General features: G+C 39.3%; 2 protein-coding genes across 5 annotated transcripts in view; one reads left to right on the top strand and one right to left on the bottom strand.

Annotated features, from left to right (window-relative positions):
* Positions 1-796: 796 nt before the first annotated feature.
* LOC142894291 (uncharacterized) lies at positions 797-8,508 on the bottom strand. The gene is made up of 12 exons (XM_076035554.1): positions 8,293-8,508; positions 5,698-5,909; positions 5,425-5,551; positions 5,126-5,220; positions 4,848-5,028; positions 4,614-4,715; positions 3,733-3,936; positions 2,433-2,644; positions 1,740-1,866; positions 1,450-1,544; positions 1,172-1,352; positions 797-1,090 (listed from the first exon to the last, which is right to left on the bottom strand). The coding sequence occupies exons 1-12, from the start codon at positions 8,429-8,431 to the stop codon at positions 981-983; spliced, it is 1,785 nt and encodes a 594-aa protein (XP_075891669.1). The 5' UTR covers positions 8,432-8,508; the 3' UTR covers positions 797-980.
* Positions 8,509-11,088: 2,580 nt separating this feature from the next.
* The window catches only part of LOC142893306 (uncharacterized), a 42,291-nt gene continuing 40,108 nt past the window's right edge, over positions 11,089-13,271 (top strand). For 2 of the 4 annotated variants that reach the window (XM_076033759.1, XM_076033758.1), the window contains exons 1-2: positions 11,089-11,358; positions 12,907-12,953. In XM_076033759.1, coding sequence (XP_075889874.1) covers positions 11,275-11,358; positions 12,907-12,953 — 131 coding nt within the window. In that variant the 5' untranslated portion in view covers positions 11,089-11,274. Of the gene's footprint in view, positions 11,359-12,777; positions 12,831-12,906; positions 12,954-13,271 lie in introns of those variants that run through there. The other 2 variants (XM_076033762.1, XM_076033761.1) reach the window with 2 other exon arrangements.

Raw genomic sequence — 13,271 nt, 5'->3', positions numbered from 1 at the left:
ACTCCTGAGAAATTCAGACTAATCTAAATTAAAAAAAAGTTGGAGCGGTTTCATCTGCCACTGATGTTGCAATGAACCCACTCACCTTATTTTGGTTAGGTTCAAAATATCATCTTGGCAAAAGCCAAGACTCGTAGTATTTCCATCCTCTCTGGATGAGACTCATTAACCATCACTCTGCTGAGCTCAATCGGGTTGTGACACCACAGATTTTACTCAAAGTTTTAATTACTGGGTTGATTACTAATGAAGAAATCAGACTAAAAGCTGAAGCTTCAGCTCAGTTCAGGACAGTTTCACTTTTAAAAGGCCGCAGGACAAAATCAAAAATGATTCTCAAATAAATACTTTAATTGATTGTTCAAGGACAAGTGAAAATGTCGCCTCACCATTGGCAAATTTCAATTGCAAAAATATATAATGTGCGCTGATAATAATATCACCAGGATAATGAAGAGGGGCAACAGTCTGTGTTTAATTTATACTAATCAAAAGAATATATTTTTTTAAAACATGACCTATGAACAAAGGCCAGGCAGCTTGTTGACTTTATGGTGTGGTAACCTATAGAACATTTAGGGCATTATTTGCATTAGATGGAGGTAAATCAATTTAAAATCAATCACCAGGGTAATTCTTCATTCAACCATCATGATAAGATATTGTTATCTATTGAAGCAAAATGTATAATCTAATTCTGAGAGCCGTTTGTTCATAACAAAACAACAGATGTTTACGATGTGATGTATGTTCAAATTGGCACCTTCCTTACAAATTAACTAGCATAGGACGTTAGTTCTGCACACACAAGGGATTCATCATTTTGAATATGAAAAAGTTACAACTTACATACATATTTTATTCATTCATTCATTCATTCATTCATTCATTCATCTTCTATACCCGCTTCTTCCCGAGCTCAGGGTCACAGGGGTCTGCTGGAGCCTAACCCAGCTGTCTTAGGGCGCAGGCAACATATTTTAGTCCCATACAAATTTATATTTGACATCTTTCATCTTTTCTTTGTAAACTGCATCAAAGTGCTCTGCTTCTGCAACCGTTAGAAGGTTCTTCCAGTCTCCAGCAATTCCTGAAAAGCAACATTTAATCATGATCACATTTAATTCATAGACAAATGAAGATAACACATGTTCCATCTACTGACATGTACCTTTCCTGAGAAAGCCAGACTTGCTTTGGTCCATGAATTCACGTGGAGCCATGGAGTAGTTTGACATTTTGTTCTTCTTCATGTTGTTGAACAAACATCGCTCCGTTATCTTATCCAACACATCAGCCTCCAGAGGTTTCTCCAAGAACTGGGCCATTCTGGACACAGAGTCCTTCAGGTCCTGCACCACAATGACAATGTCACAAACTTGTAGTTCTGACAGAAAGTCTCTGCCTTCCTGTGGCTTTGTCAGAGCAGCTGACTGATGCTGAACTGACCGTTATCATCTCTTCATAGGAAATGTACAGTATGCGGTCCTTATCCTCAGCACTCAGCCAGCCCTTCACATGATCGAACCAGGATCCAAACATGACTTGGGGTTAAAGTTGATGAGACAAAGAAAAAAGATTCCCAACACAATCAGAATTATCATAAATATCATCATAAAATATTTGCAGAATTTTTTGTGATGAAAGAGTGTTGTTCTATCATACAGACAAAAACAAATACAAATGGCTTTGATATGGATAAATGTAATTTAAATACATTTAATACATTTGTGTGCAACCTTTTCCATCAAGGAACTTGTGGAGAAACTCGCTCTGAGGACCTGGTTTTACCAGACATGATATTGTTCCATAATAATAAAAGGAAGACGTGAAGACATCTTTGGGGCTCCTCGTGACGTAGATGACCTGCAATGATAACAGAACATCCATTTAAGAGTGGTGAGAACTTATGGAGGTGGATCGTTTCAAATGACATTTATTTATCTATTTATTTATTTATTTATTTATTTACTTTATTTATTTAGAAAATGTAAACAACAATAAAAAACATTCAGATGAAAACATGTGCATCTTCTTTGATAACAGTGTTTATATATCACAAATGTGCCAGATTGTGTAATCGTTTGTGTTGCTTGACCCGTTACACACCAACCTTTGGACAGAGGTATCCATGGGAAGACACCCAGGTAGAAACTTTACAAATGTTGTTTATTTAAATCGTTCATTTTGAATCATGTTGCACAGTATGACAAATGTTTGACTCGTGATCCTAAACAAATACTGCCAACGGGTATTTATTCCTGAAGGTCAGGCAAAATTATAACTCCAGTAGTCATGCTGTGATGATGTTCTGCCAAACAGGACAACTTGTTCAACATTATTAGTTAAATACTTACTAGTATTAACTCTGCTCATATATAACTCTCTGTCAGTGATTAAAAAGCATGCTATGTTGTCTTTGGCAGGTTCACCTTTGGCTTGGCCTTAAAGAAGGAAGGTGGCATCATGTTGTAGTGGAAGTGGCTGGCGAGCATGCGTGGTGATGGCCTCTGCTCGAGGTTGAGCTTCATGGAGATGGACACCTCCAACCAGGGAACACGAACCCAGTTGGGGAGGGTCTCAACAGAGGCTGGATCTCCTCCACTCATAATCAGTGGGACGATCTCCTGTGTCCAAGTTGTGCCTGAAAAGGAAAAGTAGACAAAATAATTTGTCACTTTTATGTATGTAGCATTTTGCTTTAGAATCATGTTGCCCATTGATTGATTGCTGGCTCATATTTATTCTTATCTTTTATCTTTATCCCACTGCGACTCTCCCTGGACTGTCTGCCACTCTGTCTCTGTCTCTGTCTTTCCAGTGTTTTTTAATTTCCTTTGCACACAAACCAGTTAAAGCAAATGACCGTCATACAGAGTCTGGGTCTGCTCGAGGTTTCTTGCCCCTGGTGAGTCTTTTTCTGCCACTGTCGCTTCTTACTCACTGTGGAGGGATCTGTTGGTTTTCTGTTTTGATTGTGCAAAGCACTGTGAGATGCCTCTGGGTGTGAATTAGTGCTTCATAAATGACAGCTGATTAAGTTGATAGGTTGATATTTGGAGTCTGTTGAGCATTTGGGGAAAAAAAACAAAACCTTTGGTCAACAGAAACAACTTGGACATTCAATTTTATTGTGTACCCAGATGTAAAAACATGTACTGATGATACCCAGTCAGAACATGCTGTAAAATGAAAAGGAAGATCAAGGTTTAACTAGGGTGGACAGGGGCTGTTAACGCACTGGTTAAATGAAAAGGAAGATCAAGGTTTAACTAGGGTGGACAGGGGCTGTAAACGAGCTGCAAACACAAAAACGCTGCAAGAGAGAAATACTACAAAGTCACTAATTCTTATTAGAATATTTCATAATTAACGTTAAAATAGATAAAATACAATGTCCTGTTTGGCAAAACATCAACACAGACAGCCTGACACTGGAGTTGCTCAGCCTCCAGGAATTAACACACCTGTGAAGTATTTGTTTAGAATCATTTGTCAAACATTTGCCATAGTGTGGAACATGAATGATTTCACCACTAATTTGTGAGAAGAAAATTGTTTCAAAATTTGTTGAGCTCAATTGACAAAAATGCGATCAATTTTTAAGAAAAGTTTAATACAAACTCTAAAACTAAAAATCTTATGACTTGACTATTTACATGGCAAAAAAAATTCAGCAGACAAAGAATTTTTTTATCATACTGACCAAGTGATGTTGGCTGATCCACTTACCTGATTTGGGGTAGGTTACAATAATGACATCATCTGGGCGAAAGGAAAACTCCTCAAAGTACTTTAGGCTTTCTGGAGGATGAATAGCATGGGGCAAATAGACGCCCTTGTACACTGAATACAGCTCTGCTTCTGTCATGGTTCCACAGCAGCAGGCACAGTCTCTGGAAACGGAGGGAGAAAAGTGCAGTTTTCTATGAGCGCGTTATGAACTTACAACGACTCCACCCACTCTTCACTTGTCACGCTCACCTTTAGTGCCATGCAACCTTCTGCCAATATTGTGATAAGAAAAACTTTGCCCTCTTCATCTTAGTATCGTTGTCATTATGGCTTGTAATGTGATTAAAATATAGATATCAAATCCATGAACAGTTGCTGTTGATCTTTTTCATTTTGAATATGCGCCTAAATGTGGACAATTAACTTCACATTCATTTATCTGAGACTTCATACCAGCCATAAAAAAGAAAACTATGTTTCATATCTGAGTTACGTTTGAGACATGTTTTAATCCCATAAAAATTCCCATCTTGCATCTTTGTTGTAGCATTTACAATGCCTCACTGAGCGTGATCCTGTTATCTGCCTTTTGGTCACTGATACTGAGAATAGATAAGAAAAAAAAAGAAGTGCTTCTGCCACGGAAACACAAACATACAGAGAAGGCAGACTGTTGTGTTTACACTCTAAGTTTAAGACTAAGTTTTGTTCTTTGTGTGTGGCAAAAAGCAAAACAAAACAAAAAAATGTGTTCTTACATGATACTGTAGCCAATGCTGGTGTTGTAAAAATGTTTATTTTTCACCAAACAGCAATAAATTCTGTGAGCTTAATTACTTATTTCTTGAGTGCTTCACTTTCACGCATATTTCAGTCCCATACAAAATTATATTTGACATCTTTCATCTTTTCTTTGTAAACTGCATCAAAGTGCTCTGCTTCTTCCTCTGTTAGAAGGTTCTTCCAGTCCCCAGCAATTCCTGAAAAGCAACATTTAATAGAGATCATTAAGAAAATAACCACTGAGTGTTAGTGAGTGAAAATGGCTTTGCTGATCACGTTGAATTCTCAGACAAATGAAGATAACACATGTTCCATCTACTGACATGTACCTTTCCTGAGAAATTCAGACTTGCTTTGGTCCATGAATTCACGTGGAACCATGGAGTAGTTTGACATTTTGTTCTTCTTCATGTTGTTGAACAAACATCGCTCCGCTATCTTATCCAACACATCAGCCTCCAGAGGTTTCTCCAAGAACTGGGCCATTCTGGACACAGAGTCCTTCAGGTCCTGCACCACAATGACAATGTCACAAACTTGTAGTTCTTACAGAAAGTCTCTGCCTTCCTGTGGCTTTGTCAGAGCAGCTGACTGATGCTGAACTGACCGTTATCATCTCTTCATAGGAAATGTACAGTATGCGGTCCTTATCCTCAGCACTCAGCCAGCCCTTCACATGATCGAACCAGGATCCAAACATGACTAGTGGGTAAACAGAATCATTAACAGTTCATTATCATCAAGAAAATTGGGCCTTTTTTTTTATATATATATTTATAAATATATATTTTATATATTCTCATGCAGATATGTTATTTTAAATGCAAGCTTTGCAATATTTTATTCTCAAAAAGCCAAACAAAACTATGGATAGGATGCTATTGTGTTAGCAACAATTTAAACAACCTTTTCCATCAAGGAACTTGTGGAGAAACTCGCTCTGAGGACCTGGTTTTACCAGAAATGATGTGATTCCAAAGTAATGAAAAGAAGACGTGAAGACATCTTTGGGATTTCTCATAACGTAGATGACCTGCAGTGACAAAAGCACGTTTAAAGTCATCCACCAACCTTTAGACCTTTGCGCAAGCAGATCCAATGTGAGATGATGAACAACTCTGTTCATTTATTACAATGCCAGTGAAAAGAGCATAGTACAAATTATCCAAAGGGGTTCACCTTTGGCTTTGTCTGGAAGAAGGAGGCTGGCATCATGTTGTAGTGGAAGTGGCTGGCAAACATGCGTGGGGATGGCCTCTGCTCTAGGTTGAGGACGATGGTTTGCTGTTCCTCCAACCAGGGAACGCGGTCCCAGTTTGGGAGGGTCTCAACCGATGCAGGATCTCCTCCACTCATGATCAGCGGGACGATCTCCTGCATCCAGGTTGTACCTAAACAAGGTGAGCCAGCAGTTTAGTTTGAGTAAATAAGGATACACACCTTTTAGAATTATCTATCTATCTATACCCCCCACACACACACACACACACCCCAGTTTCTCATGTTCAATTAAGGTTGATATCAAATACAAACAAGATTTCAGGATCATTCAGGATAGATACAGGTACAACTCCAAAAATTAAATATGAAAAACTCAATATTTTTTAAGAAAGTAAAACAAATATATTATATGCATTCATTAAATATAGAGTGAAATATTTCAAGCTTTTATTTCTTGAAATTTTGATGACTGTGGCTTCCAGACTGCAATATGTTCCAGCAGACTCCCGCAACCATGAGTGCAGGTGTAGATGGGTATGGAAGATGGATGGATGGATGGATGGATGGATGGATGGTGGCTTACAAATAATGAAAACCCAAAACTCAGTGTCTAAGAAAATGAGAATGTTATATATGATTAATAAAAAGGGACATTTTAAACAGAAATGTCAGATCTTTGAAATGTATGCTCACATACAGTATATGCACTCAGTACCTGGTCTCTATGGGGTTCAGATCAGGTGAGTTTGCTGGTCAACCAAGCACAGTGACGCCACAGTCATTCAACCAGCTTTTGATTCACTTGGTAGTGTTGGCAAGGAGGAAGATGACATCAGCATCTCCACGAAGCACGTCTGCAGAAGCAAGTAAGCAGGAAGTGCTCAAAAGTGCTGTAATTGCCTGTTAGATAGCTGCATTGACTCTGAACTTTAGAAAACACAGTGGACCAACACCAGCAGATTACATCACTCACTGTGGAAACTACATTGGACCTCGAGCACTATAGATTCTGTGGCTTTCCACTCTTCCTTCTTTCCAAATGACACAAAATGTACTTTCATCTGAAAAGTTGATTTTGAACCATAGAGCAACAGTCCAGTACTTTTTCTCCTCAGCTCATGTTAGACACTGAACATTGTCTCTGGTCGATGAGTGGCTTGACACAAGGAATCCGACAGCTGTAACCCATGTCTAGGAGTCGTCTGTGGGCAGCGGCTCTCGATGCGCCGACTCCAGCCTCAGTCCACTTTTTGTGATGCTTCCCTAAATTCTTGAATGGATTTTGCTTGACAATCCTCTCAAGGATTTGGTTATCTCTTTTGCTGGTGCACCTTTATCCTGCCACACATTTTCCCGCCACTCAACCTTCAATGAATAGGCTTGGATCCAACACTCTGAACAAGCAGCTTCTTTGGCAATTACCTTTTGTTGGCTGCCCTCCTTGTGGAGACTGTCAATAGCTGTCTTCTGGGCATCTGTCAAGTCAGCAGTCTTCCCTATGACTGTGTAGCCCACTGACCCAGACTGTGAGACCATTTAAAGGCTCAGGAAAACATTTAAAGGTGGTTTGAGTTAATTAGTTGATAAGGATGTGATACTATGACTTTTCAACATTGTACATTGTACAATATTGGATTGGACCATCGTATATTGGACACATATCGTCTTGAATTGTTCCACAATAAAATAAAAATAAAAATTCCGAAGCACACAATGTTGGGTTTTCATGATCTGTAAGCCACTGTCGTCAAAATGTCAAGAAATACATCCTTGAAATGGATGGAACTTTTTGCGATTTGTCGGCGCCTACTGGGCAAACGATAGAATGCACTGATTTGTCACTTCCTCGTTGTCTTCATTCCTGAGGCCCCTGAAACTCCACCCATCTTTATGCACGCGTTTTCTATTGTTTTTAAATGTTGACATAACGGCGACACGGCGCAGTGGTTAGCGCCCCAGGGTTCGATTCCGGTGTCGTCAAGGCAGTTTCCCCCGATAGAATTTGTATCCCCTGGCCGCGGGAGCGCGCACACTTTTACGCTTCGGTTGTCACTAGTTGAAACTTTCAGCGAAGTACATGCGCAATATGTAATCCATCGTTTCAGTGTTCCAGTTTTATCAACAACGTTACATATTACGACATATTAGACATTTGTCAAGAATGTTTTATTCTGCTCTTTCCGACGTGTTGTTGAAGTGTATATATTAGTTTTGTCAACGACGTTACGCTACGGACAGTTTTCCAGAATGTTTTATTCCGCTGTCCTCTACGTGGTGTTTAAACTTATATGTGTTCAATCAACGACGCTATACTACGGACAAATTAGACAGTTATCAAGACTATGCTGTCCCCTACGTGGTGTCGAAGCTTATATTAGGCTATTCAGTGCACTGCATTGGCAATGTCGTGTCTATTTCCTCCAATGTTATAATGTACCACATAGGCTAGACGATTACTGGCCTGGGACCTTTCTGTGTGGAGTTTGCATGTACTCCCTGTGTCTGCATGCGGGTTCTCTCCGGGTTCCTCCCATAGTCCAAAAACACGCTTACCCGATTTAGGGTACGTTACGATAAAGACATCATCCGACCGAAAGGAAAACTCCTCGTAATACTTCAGGCTCTCTGGCGGGTGCAGAGATGAAGGCACGTAGATGCCCTTGTACACGGTGTACAGCTCTGCCTCGGTCATAGCTCGTGCACAAACAGTCTCAGTCTCAGCAGTGCTGCTACTACTGGCGGAAGCCACACATCACAACATGTTGCACCTCCAAATCACTCATCCACCTTCTGTCCCCCTGCACCGTTTTCTGCTGCGCACTGTAAACCACTGCTGCTTTGAGTGGGGGGTAAAGGTCAAATGTGATAGTACTTCATGTCCCAACTTTTCTTTTCCCCTGACTCGACTTTCTCTCAAACATTTCCCTTCAATGCAAAACCTATGGGAGCCCATGCCAGTCTCAGAAATAGTGACGCATTCGCCACAAAATTGCTGAATAAGTAACACATATTTAAAAATACTTCTTTAAAAGAATGATTTCACACAACAAAATATGTATTTTAAAATGATGGAATATCTTAAATTATAAGAACTCTTTCACATTAAATCATTTATACACCAAAACAATGTCTTATATCGCACCGTAATGTTGTAGAACAATGACTCATTGTTTTTACTTTGCTGACGCTGTGTCAATGTTTTCAAATGTATGTGATGGCATTATTTAGTAGATAGATAGATAGATAGATAGAGAGATAGATAGACATAAAAAAATGTCTAAAATTAGGAATTCTCCAAAAAATTCATCTGAAATCAAGAATAATAAACGTATAAAGTGCACATTTTTGGATGAGCTTTATTCTGAAACGCTACATCAAAATTTCCTGAAATTCAGTGAGGATGTTCCTGGGGTCGTGCACTAGCACCCTGAAGTGGAATACTGGTGTGACAATTAGGAATTCTCCAAATATTTTCATCTGAAATCAGGAATAATAAACATAAAAAGTGCACATTTTTGGATGAGCTTTATTCTGAGACGCTACATCAGAATTTCCTGAAATTCAGTGAGGGTGTTCCTGGGGTTGTTTACTAGCACCCTGAAGTGGAATGATGGAGTGACAATTAGGAATTCTCGAAAAAAAAATTCATCTGAAATTAAGAATAATAAACATAAAAAGTGCACAGTTTTGGATGAGCTTTATTCTGAAATGCTACATCAGAATTTCCTGAAATTCAGTGAGGGTGTTCCTGGGGTTGTTCACTAACACTCTGAAGTGGAATGATGGAGTGACAATTAGGAATTCTCGAAATAAATTCATCTGAAATCAAGAATAATAAACGTATAAAGTGCACATTTTTGGATGAGCTTTATTCTGAAACGCTACATCAAAATTTCCTGAAATTCAGTGAGGATGTTCCTGGGGTCGTGCACTAGCACCCTGAAGTGGAATACTGGTGTGACAATTAGGAATTCTCCAAATATTTTCATCTGAAATCAGGAATAATAAACATAAAAAGTGCACATTTTTGGATGAGCTTTATTCTGAGACGCTACATCAGAATTTCCTGAAATTCAGTGAGGGTGTTCCTGGGGTTGTTTACTAGCACCCTGAAGTGGAATGATGGAGTGACAATTAGGAATTCTCGAAAAAAAAATTCATCTGAAATTAAGAATAATAAACATAAAAAGTGCACAGTTTTGGATGAGCTTTATTCTGAAATGCTACATCAGAATTTCCTGAAATTCAGTGAGGGTGTTCCTGGGGTTGTTCACTAACACTCTGAAGTGGAATGATGGAGTGACAATTAGGAATTCTCGAAATAAATTCATCTGAAATCAAGAATAATAAACATAAAAAGTGCACAGTTTTGGATGAGCTTTATTCTGAAATGCTCCATCAGAAATTGCTGAAATTCAGTGAGGATGTTCCTGGGGTCGTGCACTAGCACCCTGAAGTGGAATACTGGAGTGAGAATAAGGAATTCTCCATATATTTACATCTGAAATCAAGAATAATAAACATAAAAAAATGCACATTTTTGGATGAGCTTTATTCTGAGACGCTACATCAGAATTTCCTGAAATTCAGTGAGGGTGTTCCTGGGGTGGTGCACTAGCTCCCTGAAGTGGAATAATGGAGTGACAATAAGGAATTCTCCAAATATTTTCATCTGAAATCAAGAATAGTAAACATAAAAAAATTACATTTTTGGATGAGCTTTATTCTGAAACGCTCCATCAGAAATTTGTGAAAATCAGTGAGGGTGTTCCTGGAGTGGTTCCCTAGCACCCTGAAGTGGAATGATGGAGTGACAATTAGGAATTCTCCAATAATGTTCATCTGAAACAAAGTACAGAGAAAAGCGATTCGATCTCGTTTCCCCATTGAGTACAATGACTACCGTAATACCTGGTGTACACGGAGCAAGCAAAAAAGCGAGTGCCTGCTGGCTCGACCGCTTTTTTCGAACTGTCGGTTGGCTTGACCGCAGTGAGAAACTGGCTGTGTTCGAAGGAATTAGACCTGCCGAGGGTCTGTGTTCATGTCGATTATGAGTATTCTATGGTTAAAAAAAAAAAAAGAAAAAAAAAAGAAGATATAAACTCCGGTCATGGAATATCGATGTCAGAATACTAATCAATGTAGCAGTCTGAGAACATTCCCTACGTCGCTTTAGCCTTTTACGATCCCTGCTTTGCTGACTACTACCCTCAGTTGAAACTCGTATTAACTACCCGTTTCTTGGTACGTGAACACAACGAAACCTTAGCTTGTTTCTGCTAGCGATCCTCCCCGGCAATTTGAAAATATTTGTTGCGTGAAATGTCTTTCACTCCATGAAATGTTGGGCGGTCGGACTATTGGTTACAGCGGTCATGACCCTATGTTGTGTCAACATAGCGAACATCTATGTTTTCCCCCCAAAATGCCAAAGTTTGTGTTTTATTAGCGTTCATGTTGCAAGTTTGCTAACGGTAGCTTTGTAGCATCCTCGCTGGCTAAATCAAACGGACAGTGGTCTACCTGCGCATCATGGACACACATCCACCGCAGGGAGGCATAAGAAAGGACATGCACGACAACTGTAACTCAAGGGACAATGTGGCAATACGACAGGTATAATTAAAGCCAGCCAGTTCGACCCAACTGGCGATTTCTTACTACTTTGGTTTCATTCAAAATAATGAAAGTCCAGCCCGCAGTGAACCCCTATTGTAAAAACTAAAGCTTAATTAATCATAATTATTAACGCTCAGTGTGTTTCAGGTACCAGACACATGGTGTCGAGTAACTTAGGTTGATGTGACTTCCACGTTTTATTTCTAATGTAATCATTAAAGCAGACACCACATATATTTTATAATGTATACGTATGCGATCTTTAAGTTGTGGGCTACCGTTATGGTGAACTACGGGACAGTAGCTGTAACACGTGACAGTGAGCGTTTAACAACGCTGGTTCCCTAGCGAAGTCATGTGACCCGTAGGTGACCCTTAGGTGTTTTGTGACAGTATTTATTTATTTATTTATTTTTGTCTATCACCGCTTAACCTTCTTTATTTTCTTATCCTGATGCATTTGATAGCGTCCTTGTTGTCTGGCCAGTGAAGTAAAGTTTTGTTAACATATCCAAACATTGAAAGCAAAAACTTCACTGGGAGCATTTTCCCACGCAGGCCGACTTTGGAAGAATATTACAGCTCCTTCACCACTATTAATGTTTTAGCACAATATACTTATAACAACCGATATCATATCATCATAAGCTACTTGATCATTTAAATCCGCTTTTAAGTGATATTTGAGTTGTCTGTCATTGCAAAGTGAAGTAATGCTGCACTGCGCAGTCCGTAGAAGCTGGGCTTTAGGTTTTAACTCAATAAGTTCTTTGCGTGGCTAAATTCCAGATATGTGCTGTCACCATATTGCCATAATAGTCATGCATGTCCACTGCAGCCACACCTATGACTGGGAGGAAAGGTCATCTACTGATCACTGTCACAAACTTCATAGATTTACTGTACAAACAGCATATTTAGCCATCGCTCCCACATATTTATGGCTTTGATGCACATTCTGCTTGTTATGATCGTGACATGTGAATGGTCCCCATTTTGATCTTAAGAGCAGCTTTTCAACAACATTTCAGAAGCCTGCCTTTGAATAACAGAAACATTAACCCAAATGTGGTAGTGTGGAGGTAAGAAGAAATTAAGTTGCGAGGCATTCGCAAAAACAGGAGGTTTTGAAAGCAGTGGTATTGTGTGTGTGATTTTTTGCCACATCTTCACACCTTGCAACATTTCTCATCATGACCTTTAGCACACACCTTTATCACAGGCTTTCAAAGTACAAACTAAGATGAAGTCTCGGACAATAATGGGTAAACGAAATTTAATGCGAACTGTTGGTAAGTTGTTTACGGCTCTGTGTTCACATCTATTTTTTCCAGTCATTCTGGTTTGATGAGAAGCAAGAGCGGGATGATTTCCAAAAGAAGTGACTCAACACAATGCCATGACAAGTGGTGTGTTTAGTTCTGCTTCTGGAAATGAATACTTTATGAAGTCACAAAGGGAACTGTCAAGTATGTCCCTCCCCTGTCAGGTATTCCTTCCACACTCTTTAGTCCTCACTGTGGCCACTTTGCTTTTGTCTTCCAGAAATGTCGGAGATACAGCACAGCGTCAGGTCAAGCAAAAAGCAAAAAGTGAGTGTTTTTACAAGAGAATGTAAACAGTGGGCTAAATATACTTCTGAGATCTATACAAGCTTTTATTAATTATTAAGAATTTGGCTCTGTGCCACCGTTACAGTAGTATAGATCAGGAAATGTGTCTATTTTGGTTCCTCTCATTGTATATGAGCTTGCGTTTCCTCATCCTCAATGGCCATATATAGCATTAACCTTATTTGGGTCACATGACTTATTATTACGCAACAGTTGTGGTAAATCAGGAAGCTGAGAATGTGAAACTTAAAGTCTTTAAAGTTTTGACCTGCGATCTATCACGCAGGCAGGGATGTG

This window comes from Nelusetta ayraudi, unplaced genomic scaffold (genome assembly GCF_046127955.1).
Source record: "Nelusetta ayraudi isolate G7.1 ecotype Tasmania unplaced genomic scaffold, CSIRO-AGI_Nayr_v1 ptg000042l, whole genome shotgun sequence".
Taxonomy (NCBI): Eukaryota; Metazoa; Chordata; class Actinopteri; order Tetraodontiformes; family Monacanthidae; genus Nelusetta; species Nelusetta ayraudi.
Note: the sequence above shows the minus strand (reverse complement) of the source record. Positions and strands in the feature narration are given on the sequence as shown.